The sequence below is a fragment of the Aulonocara sp. 'chitande type north' Nkhata Bay genome, linkage group LG1 (assembly GCF_057382095.1).
Source record: "Aulonocara sp. 'chitande type north' Nkhata Bay isolate Kocher_YH1m ecotype deep benthic linkage group LG1, A_spYH_male_GT1.1, whole genome shotgun sequence".
Classification (NCBI taxonomy): domain Eukaryota; kingdom Metazoa; phylum Chordata; class Actinopteri; order Cichliformes; family Cichlidae; genus Aulonocara; species Aulonocara sp. 'chitande type north' Nkhata Bay.
The window spans coordinates 28936490-28950446 of NC_141344.1; the positions used below are offsets into that span (position 1 = coordinate 28936490).

Genomic DNA, 13957 nt, shown 5'->3' on the forward strand with positions numbered 1-13957 from the left:
CCTTAGGGACTAGTAAAGCGCTATATAAATACAGGCCATTTACCATTTACCTAAAATGATGACAGAGGTCAGTAATTTGCACCAGAGGTACACTCCAACTGTGAGAGACAGAATGTGAAAAAAAAAAAATCCATGAATTCACATGGTAGGATTTGTAAAGAATTTATTCGTAAATTAGGGTGGAAAATAAGTATTTGGTCACCTCAAACAAGGAAAATCTCTGGCTCTCACAGACCTGTAACGTCTTCTGTAAGAAGCTTTTCTGTCCCCCACTCGTTACCTGTATGAATGGCACCTATTTGAACTCATCATCTGTATAAAAGACACCTGTCCACAGCCTCAAACAGTCAGACTCCAAACTCTGCCATGGCCAAGACCAAAGAGCTTTCGAAGGACACCAGGAAAAGTATTGTAGACCTGCATCAGACTGGGAAGAGTGAATCTACAATAGGCAAGCAGCTTGGTGTGAAAAAATCAACTGTGGGAGCAATCATCAGAAAATGGAAGACATACAAGACCACTGATAATCTCCCTCGATCTGGGGCTCCACGCAAGATCTCATCCCGTGGGGTCAAAATGATCATGAGAACGGTGAGCAAAGATCCCAGAACCACACGGGGGGACCTGGTGAATGACCTGCAGAGAGCTGGGACCAAAGTAACAAAGGTCACCATCAGTAACACACTACAACGGCAGGGAATCAAATCCCGCAGTGCCAGACGTGTTCCGCTGCTGAAGCCAGTGCATGTCCAGGCCCGTCTGAAGTTTGCCAGAGAGCACATGGATGATACAGCAGAGGATTGGGAGAATGTCATGTGGTCAGATGAAACCAAAGTAGAACTTTTTGGTATAAACTCAACTCGTCGTGTTTGGAGGAAGAAGAATACTGAGTTGCATCCCAAGAACACCATACCTACTGTGAAGCAAGGGGGTGGAAACATCATGCTATGGGGCTGTTTTTCTGCCAAGGGGACAGGACGACTGATCCGTGTTAAGGACAGAATGAATGGGGCCATGTATCGTGAGATTTTGAGCCAAAACCTCCTTCCATCAGTGAGAACTTTGAAGATGAAACGAGGCTGGGTCTTCCAACATGACAATGATCCAAAACACACCGCCCGGGCAACAAAGGAGTGGCTCCGTAAGAAGCATTTGAAAGTCCTGGAGTGGCCTAGCCAGTCTCCAGACCTCAACCCCATAGAAAATCTGTGGCGGGAGTTGAAAGTCCGTGTTGCTCGGCGACAGCCCCAAAACATCACTGCTCTCGAGAAGATCTGCATGGAGGAATGGGCCAAAATACCAGCTACTGTGTGTGCAAACCTGGTAAAGACCTATAGTAAACGTTTGACCTCTGTTATTGCCAACAAAGGTTATGTTACAAAGTATTGATTTTTTCACAAGTATTTCATAGACAATCTTGTGAAAAAACTCAAACTAAAATTGGGATTTTTCTTTCGAAACAAATTTTGCTTTTCTTTTGAGACAAAAAAGCGTCTTGTAAATGCTACATTTTTATCTGTTTTAGATTATGGTGATCTGCTGTACATGAATGCTTCCGCCCAGTGTCTTCATAAGATTGACTCAGTTTATCATGCCTCCTTACGGTTTATTACAAACTGTAGGGCCTTGACCCATTGTTGTGATCTGTACGCTCGAGTGGGATGGCCTTCGTTGTCCTCCAGGAGGTTTGCTCACTGGTGCATCTTTATTTATAAGGCCCTGCTTGGACAAATGCCCACCTACATTTGCGATCTGCTCACACGGAGAAGTACTGTTTCTTACAGCCTGCGTTCAAGCGATCTTTTATTGCTCAATGTTCCATTTGCCAGAACTGAACTGGGAAAGAGGGCTTTTACTTATGCTGCCCCTTTCACATGGAACATGATGCAAAAAGACTGGAAGATAGCAGATCTTATTTCATTAAATGCTTTTAAGTCCAGATTGAGAGAGCCAGAGAAAAATGTTTTTAAAATGTAATTGTTATTTATAATATGTATGTAACTTTGTAATTTCAACGTGTTGTCGCCTCTTGGCCAGGACTCCCTTGCAAAAGAGGTTTTTAATCTCAATGGGACTTTTCCTGGTTAAATAAAGGTTAATAATAATAATAATAATTGAGTTGTATTTTTGTTATTGACCAAATACTTATTTTCCACCCTAATTTACGAATAAATTCTTTACAAATCCTACCATGTGGATTCATGGATTTTTTTTTTCACATTCTGTCTCTCACAGTTGAAGTGTACCTCTGGTGCAAATTACTGACCTCTGTCATCATTTTAAGTGGGGGAACTTGCACAATCGGTGGCTGACTAAATACTTTTTTGCCCCACTGTAAATCACATTTCTTCCCCATTCTGATGCTCAGTTTGAACTTCAGCAGGTCATCTTGACCATGTCTACATGCTTAAATACATTAAGTTCCTGCCATGTGATTGGCATACTAGATAGCATAATTGGGCAGCTGAATAGGTGTACCAAACAAAGTAGCTAGTGAGTGTAAAAAAAGTTACCTGAAGAAGGTTTCGGGTCAGATATCTGCCTGGCTAGACCAGAAGCCCAGAAATACTATTTAAGGCTCTATCATCAGATGATAGCCAATCAGTTCCCAGACTGGGCCGAACAAAATACCAGAAGAATAGCCAAAAAGCAAATTTATGGATTTCTATTTATTTTCTATCCACTATTTCTCACTAAAAAGTCAATCAAATAGAGGAAAAATATCATCCCACATTACCCTTAAAAGTTGAAAATACATTTTAATTCAGTGAAATACAGTTAGCTAGCTTGTAATTCTGAGCTGTTTCATTCATATCCTAAACGGACATCTTCAAAGTGCTGACAACAGTTGAAGCTAACAATAACACACAGAAAAAGATGCATATTATCAAAGAAAAGATGTAGAGATGAATTATTTTTTATTTTTCCACTATTTATACTCATCACTACAAAATCATCACTTTTATTGATTTGTTCTGGCTTTCATCATCTTAGATTTTGGCTAAACATGAACTGGCAATGGCATCAATGGATAACTCCATACAGTATATTACACTATGTTAAGAACCTGACTGAAATTGGAGGGTGGTCTCTAAGTAGTTGCCCGAAATACGCAAGTATACCTGTTTCACTCATTTAAAAATGTATCATCTCCTTGAATTCTCATCACCTTACATGGCGAATCAAACAGTTAAAAAAGTTATGGCCCCCTTCCCTCCCAGTGCATAATTATTTTGTCAGAAATAATTATATAAGACAAAACATGTTTTTTCCTTGTGCTTTTTTGTGTTTCTTGAAAAATATGACTATTGACAAGTTAATTTGTTGAAAAAAAGGCTTAATTTACATTCCTGCAAAATCTCACAAACACTCCAAAGACTCCGCAGCAAAGAGTAGAAACCCAGCAGACAAGTGTTGAGCAGCCAGATAAGTTGTTATTAGATACAGGCTAATGAACATACTAAAGTAAACCAATAGGCACATCTTCAGTTGGACTTAATTGACAGGCCTCCCAAGCATAGTTAGGATCTCGGCTTCTAATCCAAATATTAGTTTTAGTAGGTCACCATTTTGACCTCTAAAGGTCGTCAGCACAAGCACAAAACACGTACACTGAAAAAATGCTCACATTTTTGTTCAAACACATTGCAGGCTGCCCTTGGTTTGCGTGTGCTTGTATACTTTGGAGACTTTGCTCACATGTGCCAGAGAGCAACCACAGGAGGTTGGGAGGTCTTCAGTTAACAAACAGCTCACATTTAGAAAGACATTACATTCCCCAAAGCGTTGTTTCAGAGCAGATGTGGAAAATAATGGTAATTTCTGAGCTTGAGCTTAAAATTCAAATGTTCCACAACAAACCACATTCCTGGAGCCGATGGCATGACTAAGCAGGAATTGCCTTCAGTCAAAAAAAAAAACAAAAAAACACAACCACCACTCAATATCAAGTCACGTTTTTAAAGAAGCAGCACGTGTGCCTTTAAAAACTACTTCAGCAGCAGTGAGAAGTGAATGTAGAGCACAGGAACAGTTTCATGTAAAGTAAAGGAGGAAAATTCGGAGTAATGCGGTGTGGCGCTCATTACCTCGCTCGCACTGAGCTCCGGTGAAGCCGTACGTGCATACACATCTGTTGGGAGCCACGCACCTTCCTCCATTGAGACAGCCATTTTCACATACCGCTGGAGAAGAGAGAGAAATCGACAATGTCACAACAGGAGGACACCGCTGTGTAGATGGGGCCAGGATTTTGTTTTTGTAGGGTGTCACCAAATATAACTGATGCAAAGTGAAGGAATTCAGTAACACAATGATGTCACTAGTTGTGGTTAGGTGGAGCAAGAAATGAGCATCAAAAGTTTAGGCACATGCTCTTAGCTTTAAAACCATGGGAAAAAGACACCCAACCTACACACAGTGATCCTTTTCTATAGTGAAATTTAGTAAGCACAGTCATGTGAAAAAGAATATTTTCACAGGACTCATAACTCATGATTTAATACCAAATAAGCTGTATGATATTATTAGTTTCTCACATTGTTGTGTAGAATTTCTGACCCATTCTTCTTTACAGTGTTTGCTTCAGTTCATTGAGGTTTCCAGGCATCTGATTATACTTTGCTCTCTTAAGGTCCTGCAGCAATATTTTAAGGAGGCTGATATCTAGACCAGCGGTCCCCAACCCCCCGGGCCACTGACCGGTACCAGTCCATGAGTCGTTTGGTACCGAGCCATGAGAGTTGAGGCTCGGCTGTGAAATTCATGGTTTTTCAGGGTTTTTATCGTTTTAAAATAGTTACTTTTTTATCGTTAACTCGGTTTCCCTGGGTCTTTTCCCATGTGTTATGAATAAATCTTCTTTTTTTTGGTTTATTTTGTTGTATTTATCTGCGAAATCTTCAAGGCCAGTCCGTGAAAATATTGCCGGACATAAACCGGTCAGTGGCGCAAAAAAGGTTGGGGACCGCTGGTCTAGACTCTAACTGGGTCACTGCAGCACCTCAAGTGTTTTCTTTTTAAGCCATTTTATTGCACATTCAATGCTGTATACTGTCAGAATAATGATGCTTTAGCTGTCAGAGAGATGGCCTCTCATTTGACTCTAGAATACTTTGATATTCAGAGTTCATGGTCAGCTTAATGGCTGCAAGGCACCCAGGTCATAACACAAGCCCAAATCATCACCTCTCCTCTACCATGCTTCACAGTTGGTGTTAAGTGTTTGGTTTTCACCAAATGTGGCGCTGTAAATTACGGCCAAACCTCTCCATTCTGGTCGCACTTGCACAAAAAACATTATTCCAGAATTCCTTTGATTTGTTAAGATGCAAATTTTCAACCTTAATCTGTGCTGTTCTCTGACCTTGTGATTAGCTTGTCTGTCCAGTCTTGGGACGATTGTGGCGCTGTGTTAACACACATCTCAACGCTCAGAACAGAAATCTGCCAAAACCTCTGCTTCCACAGTGCTCACACTTGCTGATGATCAGTTAATCAGGTTCATTTGATTAGCAGCACCTGAGTGCTACTTATTCTCTGATTTCCCTTGAAAGCAGTAAGGCTTTTTCACATGACTATACACAGTGTTTTAATTAGACAATAAATTCTGTTCTTGCATTCATTAGCTCTTTTTTCCACCCAAATAAGAGTTGCCAGACTTGCTTCTAGAGGGCCTCAATGTTATTGACGCTAAGTTTTACTAAATAGCACTATTACAAGCTTGAGGGTAAAACAGAAACTCTAAGAAATAGAATTAAAAAGGAGGCAGATAATGATGAAGTTATTCAGAGTAATGCGTTTTATTATGAGCCTTACGTTGTCCACAGTGGTTTCCCACATAGCCCTTCTGACACAAGCACTGGTCCTCTGCACATGATCCCCCATTCATACACCGAATGTTACAGTGCTGGACTGTGGGAAGAACAAGACAAAGATACACACACATGAACACAGACCAGCGTTAGGGTTCAGTTCAGTGTATCCAAACACATGCTGCAGATTATATTTACGACATCAACAAAACTGACACTGAACCATGTTTCTTAAACGTTATGCTTCTAGATATTTCCTAAAAAAAATTTATGGTGTGTAAACAGATGAGCACACCAGGTTGAAGTGCGGTGAGCTGCAAGGGAGCGACATAGAGAAGATGTTGATGGTGGACATCTTCCAAAGCATACACACTCCCAGTCGACACTTACACACACCCGTTCACAAAACCCACAGGACCGGCTGCTAGTATCAAGGATGTGATTGCAACATATATCAGTTGCTTCAGTCTTAGGCAGTTAAAAGGGATGCGTTCAGGTTCTTTGCCCTGCTATCTCATATGCTAGTACACATAAGCTGGTGCCCATTACTCATGATAAGGAGAGAAAAACAACTGATTTTTTTTAAGTGCCAAAAAATCAATTCGATTGCAATTTCTGTAATAAAAGAAAATTTATATAAGATGGCATATTTTCTGTCATCCATTACTCCTATTTGCATAAATCATAATTATCTTTGTCTATTGCCCCACTCCCATTCCAGCCACCCATATTATATATTACAAAACTAATAACACTTCAATGGAGCTGATTCAGAAGAAAGTATATGAAAATGGAGGTGAGTGAATGACCTGACTTGGATCCACAGGATGGTGCGATCTGACCATTGGGGCAGGTGCACATATTGGGTCTGGAGCAGAAACCATCTCCACATGAACTCCGGCAGATGGCTGCAAATGAGAAAATGATACTCGGTCAAAGAAAATACAAGGCCAAATAACAAAGCAACGCTCACGTCACGGCGCCAGGACTTGACTTTATTTTGCGTTCGAGAAATTCTGATGTTGTGGGTCTGCTGCTTGTCAGCCTGTCCGCTGCCGGTTTTGAATTTCAGGTTAGAATATCAGTTGTTGCAGCTAAAGCGCTGATCTTAACCTCATGCTAAACTCTCTTCTGTAATATTTCAAACACAGACCACAGTCCAAAGAAGGCCAAATCTTTTTTGCCCTGATCGTGCTTTACTTGTAGAAGCTGACTTGGCAACGTTGCTGAGCTATTTTCTTCTGTGAGTTTTGTTACCATAAATGTTATGTGTTTTCAGTTGGTGTCGTCTGTGTTGCTCTGTTGTTCTCTTTCCCACAGACTTTTGTTGGCATGGTCCACTTCCCCCCCAGCTCCCATCAGGTAGAGTCCAGCCAATGAACCCTACTCCATGAACCCCACTGCTAAACAATGTCATTAGAGCTACGACCGGCATCCAGCCAGCGCTGCAATCACACAGCTTCTCAGACTCTCTTGTCTACTGAGTGAGTGAAGGCAGGTGAAGTTTGACAGAGCAAAATGTGGAGTCAATACAATTAATGACAAAGTATACCTGAAGTAACCACAGCCAGAGAAATAGACCAAATAAATTTTGGATAAAATAAATAAAAACTGAAATTTATGGCAAAAATTGACAATGAGAAGTGCAAGTAGACTAATAGAGGTGATACTCACGAACAATGCACTGATTTCCTCCAGTCAGAGTCTTCCAACCTGGGCAGCAGTAGGCGTTGTTTCTTGAGCCGCACACATTTGGGCTGCAGACGATCAAAAAGTGATGATCCATGTCAAAAAAACTCAAGTATTTTCAAGACAAGTCCTTTAATTAAGATATATATCGAAGATCTGTCCAAGTGGGCTTGAAATTTGGCACACCAAACACTAATTACTCTATATTACTTACTCGTCTACATATTATTGAAACTGATGGTGTCATGGTTGGCTGTGTGGCAGGCGGGCAAGCAGGAGTGGTGGATCCAAAATGCAGGACTCAGACACAGAAGTTCAACTTAAAGCGCAGCTTTATTGCTGGAAAACCTCTTACTAACTAAACTCACCAAAAGACAAACAAAAACGCTGGTGGACTAAAACACTGAAGCAGAAATACTGAACTGGAACTAGAGCTGGAAACAAAACACTGGTAACACGGAGGCAAAACACACACAGCTTGTTGAGGGTACGACGCAACACTGACTCAGAGAAACACAGGGACTAAATACACTGGGAAGTAACGAGGAGAATGAGACACAGAAGGAGGGCACAGCTGGGGGAAATTAGAACTGACGAGACAAGCAAAGCAGGACACATTCACATAAGACACGGACCTACAAAGTAAAACAGGAAGGATCACACAGAGACGCAAACTTGACACAGTGGAGACAGCAACTAAGAAAAACAGAGACATAAACCATAAGGCAGAGGACTCTAAGAACCGAGAGACACAGAGGGGAACTCAAACATGCAGACACAGACTTACACAGAACAGAGGGGACACAGAGAAACATGAAGGGCAAGGGATCGAAACTAGAAACCATAGAAACTCACACCAAGTACAATAATACAAAAATCACAATGAACTAAAACGCTGGGTCAGGAGACCCAGGACCCTGACAGTACCCTCCCCCCAAGGGCTGGCTCCCGACAGCCCAACACAAGAAAATGAAAAAAAAAAAAAAAAAAAAAAAAAACCCGCCCAAAACAGGAAACAACCCGACCAGGGCGGGCGGCGGGGGCCCAGGAAGGAGGGCACGAAACAAAAACACCGAAGCAAATGGAGTCCAAAACAGAAGAGTTCAGGGGGCCGGCCCGGGGGCCGACAGCACAGGAGTCCAAACAGTTCAGGGGGCCGGCCGCACGGAAGGCAGCGGCGGCGACGAAGGAGACGACGGAGCAGTTCAGGGGGCCGGCCGCGCGGAAGGCAGCGGCGGCGCTCCAGTGTCAAGCGTACTGGCTGAGGCCCGGTGGGCACAGGACCAGACGAGGCAGGACCAGGCGATGACAGGGCCGGACCAGGCGATGACAAGGCAGGAACAGACGGACCAGGCGAAGCACAGGCGGAGGCTGGGCCAGGCGAGGCTGAAGACACGGAGGCTGGGCCAGGCGAGGCCGAAGGCTCTGATGAGGCTGGGCCAGGCGAGGCCGAAGGCTCTGATGAGGCTGGGCCAGGCGAAGCACAGGCTGAAGCCGGACCAGGCGAGGACGAAGACTCGGATGAAGCTGGACCAGACGAGGACGAAGACGAAGACTCGGATGACGCCGGACCAGACGAGGATGATGACTCGGATGAAGCTGAACCAGACGAGGACGAAGACGAAGACTCGGATGAAGCTGGACCAGGCGACGCCGAAGCGGCCGCAGGTGGCGGCTGGACAGGCTCCTCGGGCCCTCCAGCGGAGACGGGAGGCTGAACGGGCCCCTCGGACCCTCCAGCGGAGACGGGAGGCTGAACGGGCCCCTCGGACCCTCCAGCCGACGAGGCATGAGGCCGGTGTGGTTCTCCGGAACCACCAGCTGACGAGGAAGGCTGCTGGACGGGCTCCTCGGGCCCCCCAGCTGAAACAGGAGACAAAGGCCGGAGCGGTCCCTCGGACCCTCCAGCGGAAACAGGAAACGAAGGCCGGAGCGGTCCCTCGGACCCTCCAGCGGAGACAAGAGACGAAGGCCGGAGCAGTCCCTCGGACCCTCCAGCAGAAACAGGACACGAAGGCCGGAGCGGTCCCTCGGGTGGCTGCTTAAACTCCAGGGGTCCAGAATCAGCTGAGGACTGGGACCTAGCCTCTGGGGAAGCCCTGGAGCGGCAAACTGTGCCAAAGGCGGCTGAACTACAAAAAGCACCTTGAGGTAAAATTATACTTTCTCCCTGCATGGAGTGAGTGTGTGAGACCACTATTACTGGAGCCAGAGTTACGGGTAGCGGGGGCACTGGAGCTACTGGGGCCTGCGCTACAGGCGGCACTGGAGCTACTGGGGCCTGCGCTACAGGCGGCACTGGAGCTACTGGGGGAGGCTGCGGGGCAGCTAACCGAGCTGAGGGAGGCTGCGGGGCAGGTGACACTGGGAGCTGAGCTGCTGGAGACACAGGTGACGCTGGTGTACTGGGGTGAAGGCAACGAGGATGCAGTCCCTCTCTTAAGGGAGGATGGAATGATTTAGTGATAAGGCTTGATGGGAACAGATGCTGATGCTGAGAATACCAGGCAGCGAGGGCTTCCAGGAGGGTAGCTGACTCTACCGTGCCTGGACCGCCCATGCCAAACAGTTCGAAGCATATCCTGGCTCTCAGAGCTGTTATTAGTTGTTTTAATCTGTTAATGTCCAAAAAACCAGCTGTGCAGAGGGTGGAAGACAAAACGTTGTCAAAAAAGACCACCTGAAGGAGTCTCTTGGGGGTGTCCTCAGCGTGGATTACTTCCCGGCAGTAATTCCACAACTGCGCGAGATACTGAGACCGTGAGTCCGCAGGATCCATTTGATGGTTGCGTCGTTCTGTCATGGTTGGCTGTGTGGCAGGCGGGCAAGCAGGAGTGGTGGATCCAAAATGCAGGACTCAGACACAGAAGTTCAACTTAAAGCGCAGCTTTATTGCTGGAAAACCTCTTACTAACTAAACTCACCAAAAGACAAACAAAAACACTGGTGGACTAAAACACTGAAGCAGAAATACTGAACTGGAACTAGAGCTGGAAACAAAACACTGGTAACACGGAGGCAAAACACACACAGCTTGTTGAGGGTACGACGCAACACTGACTCAGAGAAACACAGGGACTAAATACACTGGGAAGTAACGAGGAGAATGAGACACAGAAGGAGGGCACAGCTGGGGGAAATTAGAACTGACGAGACAAGCAAAGCAGGACACATTCACATAAGACACGGACCTACAAAGTAAAACAGGAAGGATCACACAGAGACGCAAACTTGACACAGTGGAGACAGCAACTAGGAAACACAGAGACATAAACCATAAGGCAGAGGACTCTAAGAACCGAGAGACACAGAGGGGAACTCAAACATGCAGACACAGACTTACACAGAACAGAGGGGACATAGAGAAACATGAAGGGCAAGGGATCGAAACTAGAAACCATAGAAACTCACACCAAGTACAATAATACAAAAATCACAATGAACTAAAACGCTGGGTCAGGAGACCCAGGACCCTGACAGATGGTCTGTTTCTTGAAGCTTTTAAAACAGGTGGCAGGAATAATGGCACACTGCTCATGGACACTTTAATAGAATGGTAGTTGGGATCTGTCTGTGTTGTCCAAGCACAGCATCCATATTTTATTATATACACAAACACTGAGACCCTCCCAAAAATACTAACAATCAGGCATAGTGATAGATCAGGTGAGCCACAAAGTAAAGATAACCTGTAATCCCTGCTGATCACCTGATGAGCTGATCTGAAACCAAGTCCACTGCACCTATACACAAGGCTCAACATAGTTTGTAGACTTTCACTTGGTAAAAACCACACAGAGTGAACTATTTATGCTTCTTTAGCCCAGAAACAGTAGCTGCACATCTGCAAGCTGCAAGCTGCTTTGCAACCCACCTTCATCTCGACTTCTCATTGTCACCCCGTTTCTCACTTAATACCAAATTCTTTGTCACCATGTGCCAGTAATAAGCCATGTATTACTGTAGAAGTAAATGACAATCTTAATCACAATCTTTTGTATGTACAAAGGAACTGCCTGAATCATATCCTAACAGTCCTCAAAAAAAAAAAACCACAAGCTGTCCATTGCTTTTACTTAGAAAGTTCTTGTGTGTGCCTGTGGTTCCCAAGCTTTTTTCACATGGATCTGATGTTCCCTTGCACAAATGACAGAACTAATTCTTTCATTTCTTAACTTTTTAAGTATCGAATAAAGCTGTCTGGTGTTCGTGTGTAAAACAATGTAGGGAACCACTGGAATATGCTATGATGTGAGCACAGCCACTATAAGAAATTTACTGCACCTGTACACAAAAATGTTTTATCTGACATGAAAGTGAACACCTAGTCCGTCCTCCCACCTACAGATGTTGAGCAGGTCGACATATGTGAACTTATAATCACTTTGCATACATTGACCAAGGGGTCAGTATATACATAATGTACACTGTAACTCAAACCAGACAATTGAAGCCATTTGGATGTTGGAAACAGTGGTAAGTCTGCATGACACAGTATGCAGCCTGTATGCACTTCCTGCACTGAACCCAGATGTTCAGATAGATTAACTTAAAGCATGTCAAATAAAAATGCCTGTGGAGAATGCTCATTGAGTTGTGTGACCTTCATCAGCTGTTTGCTGTCATCACTGAACACAAACGTTCTTTCTTTTCTGCATTGGTTTCCTCCTGTCTGTCTTTCCTTTCTGTCGCTCTCTCTTTCTCACACACACACACACACACACACACACACACACACAACCTCTCCAGCAGTGACCCACTGTGTACAGCTGCAGATGTGATTTATCCACAACTGGGGTGTGGTGTTTTTGGCTAGAAAGAGGATTAGGCTGTTACTCTCTTTCTTTCTCTCTCCCCCTCTCTCTCTCTCTCTGCCACAGCCACACGGCCAATGGCCTCCTTTGTTTGGATGTAATTTATTATTGCAGTCAGCAGGAATGTGATATTCTTGCCAGTATTTAATTACTAAACCTTTTCTCCAAACTTCCCATCACAGACAATGTCACTCATGGGTCCCAGTCTGCCTTTTTAAAAATACACAAAATCACACACACACACACACACACACACACACACACACACACACCAATTAACATGTGAGGACAGACACCTGCTCCAAGTTTAAAAGAAAAGAAAAGAAAAGATTTCCAAAACTGACTTTGCCGGATTATTAGAACCACATTACCCTCTGAGGACGTCCGTCCCTCCCCTCCTCTTGGCCCTACTGGCTCTGGTGTCGGTCTGCTTCGTCGCCAACTCAGTGATTTCGGTATCTGCCACCTCTGCTGCGTCTTTAGCCTCGGCACAGAGCGACAGTAAAGCCACAGTCACGGCCAACTGCAGCAGCCGTCCTCCACGCTTAATTTCTGTCATTTCCACTCTCAAGTGTACGACTTCAGTGAAGAAAAATCACCTTATGTAGTTTCCCAGCCCCGTCGACCTCTCCTGTCTGGAGTCAAAGCTGCACAACAATAAATGCAGGAGGGGAAAAAACATTTTGAAAGGAGACAGTGGAGACTGCAAGAAATCGTGGGCAAAAAACCAAATAAAAAACACTCTGCTGTTGTCACTGGGTTGGTGGTGATAGGTTTGCAAAAGCATGCAAAAAAAAAATAAAAAAAAATGTATCACCAGCCAATTCCTTACCTTGTCTCCCGAATAGGAGATTCGCTTGGGACTCGACAGAGGACTGTCTGCACTTTGACTTGCAGGTAAAAACAAAACAAAACAAAAACAATAAAAACAAAAAAACAAAAAAACGTGTAGGAGCAAACTGTGGAAAAGAAAAAAAAAGCCACTGAAAACCGTCGCTTAGGCTCCTAGGCTATAAATAGATGCAACTTTTGAAGTCTGCCCGAGCGCATCCAATTGTGCGTGAATTGTGCACAGATAAGTTAGCTGATGCATTCCAGAGGATGAGAATGGTAAAACTCACTGCGTCTCTCCTTTCCAGCTGAGGTCTTTCCTCATCCCTGCTCAGCTCAACTTTCCCCAAACTCCCCCCTTCCGTGCCCTGCTCTCGCGATACAATAAAAATCTTGAGTTTAAAAATGCACTTTAAGCCGCGGACCTTCAGCATGCAGCGACACTATAACGACAGAGTCAGCCCAGAAAAAACCGGGAGGATGAAGACGTTTATATGTTTGTTTAAAGTCTGAATAATATAAATAACATGTCTTTTTTTTCATCTTTGAAACCAGTACACCTGCTCCTCCTTTGTTTAAACGTGGTGACACAGAACAGTTCCAAACGATAATCAGACGAACCATTCTCTCCAGTAGTTATAAATATTAAAGAAATGTAATTTCTTTCGCTCATCCCCTCAAAAAATAAAAAAGTCACTGTTATTCCTCTTGATATATGTCCGGTGGATATTTACACTGTCCATATTTGAGGAATTTTGTCCAGTCCAGTGATAGTTTTCACACGCATTGCTTCATGTCTGCAGCCACACC

The 13957-nt window shown here is 44.3% G+C and overlaps 1 protein-coding gene across 2 annotated transcripts in view; it reads right to left on the reverse strand.

The window, feature by feature from the left end:
• Positions 1 to 13513, reverse strand: part of fbn1 (fibrillin 1) — a 69063-nt gene extending 55550 nt beyond the window's left edge. Inside the window, exons 1-7 of one of the 2 annotated variants that reach the window (XM_086291968.1) lie at positions 13438 to 13499; positions 13149 to 13275; positions 12688 to 12963; positions 7488 to 7570; positions 6623 to 6721; positions 5818 to 5913; positions 4089 to 4184 (exon numbers count right to left, since the gene is read on the reverse strand). In XM_086291968.1, the coding sequence (XP_086148094.1) occupies positions 4089 to 4184; positions 5818 to 5913; positions 6623 to 6721; positions 7488 to 7570; positions 12688 to 12875 (562 nt within the window). In that variant the 5' untranslated portion in view covers positions 12876 to 12963; positions 13149 to 13275; positions 13438 to 13499. Of the gene's footprint in view, positions 1 to 4088; positions 4185 to 5817; positions 5914 to 6622; positions 6722 to 7487; positions 7571 to 12687; positions 12964 to 13148 lie in introns of both variants that reach the window. The other variant, XM_086291960.1, reaches the window with a different exon arrangement.
• Between the last annotated feature and the right edge of the window lie 444 nt (positions 13514 to 13957).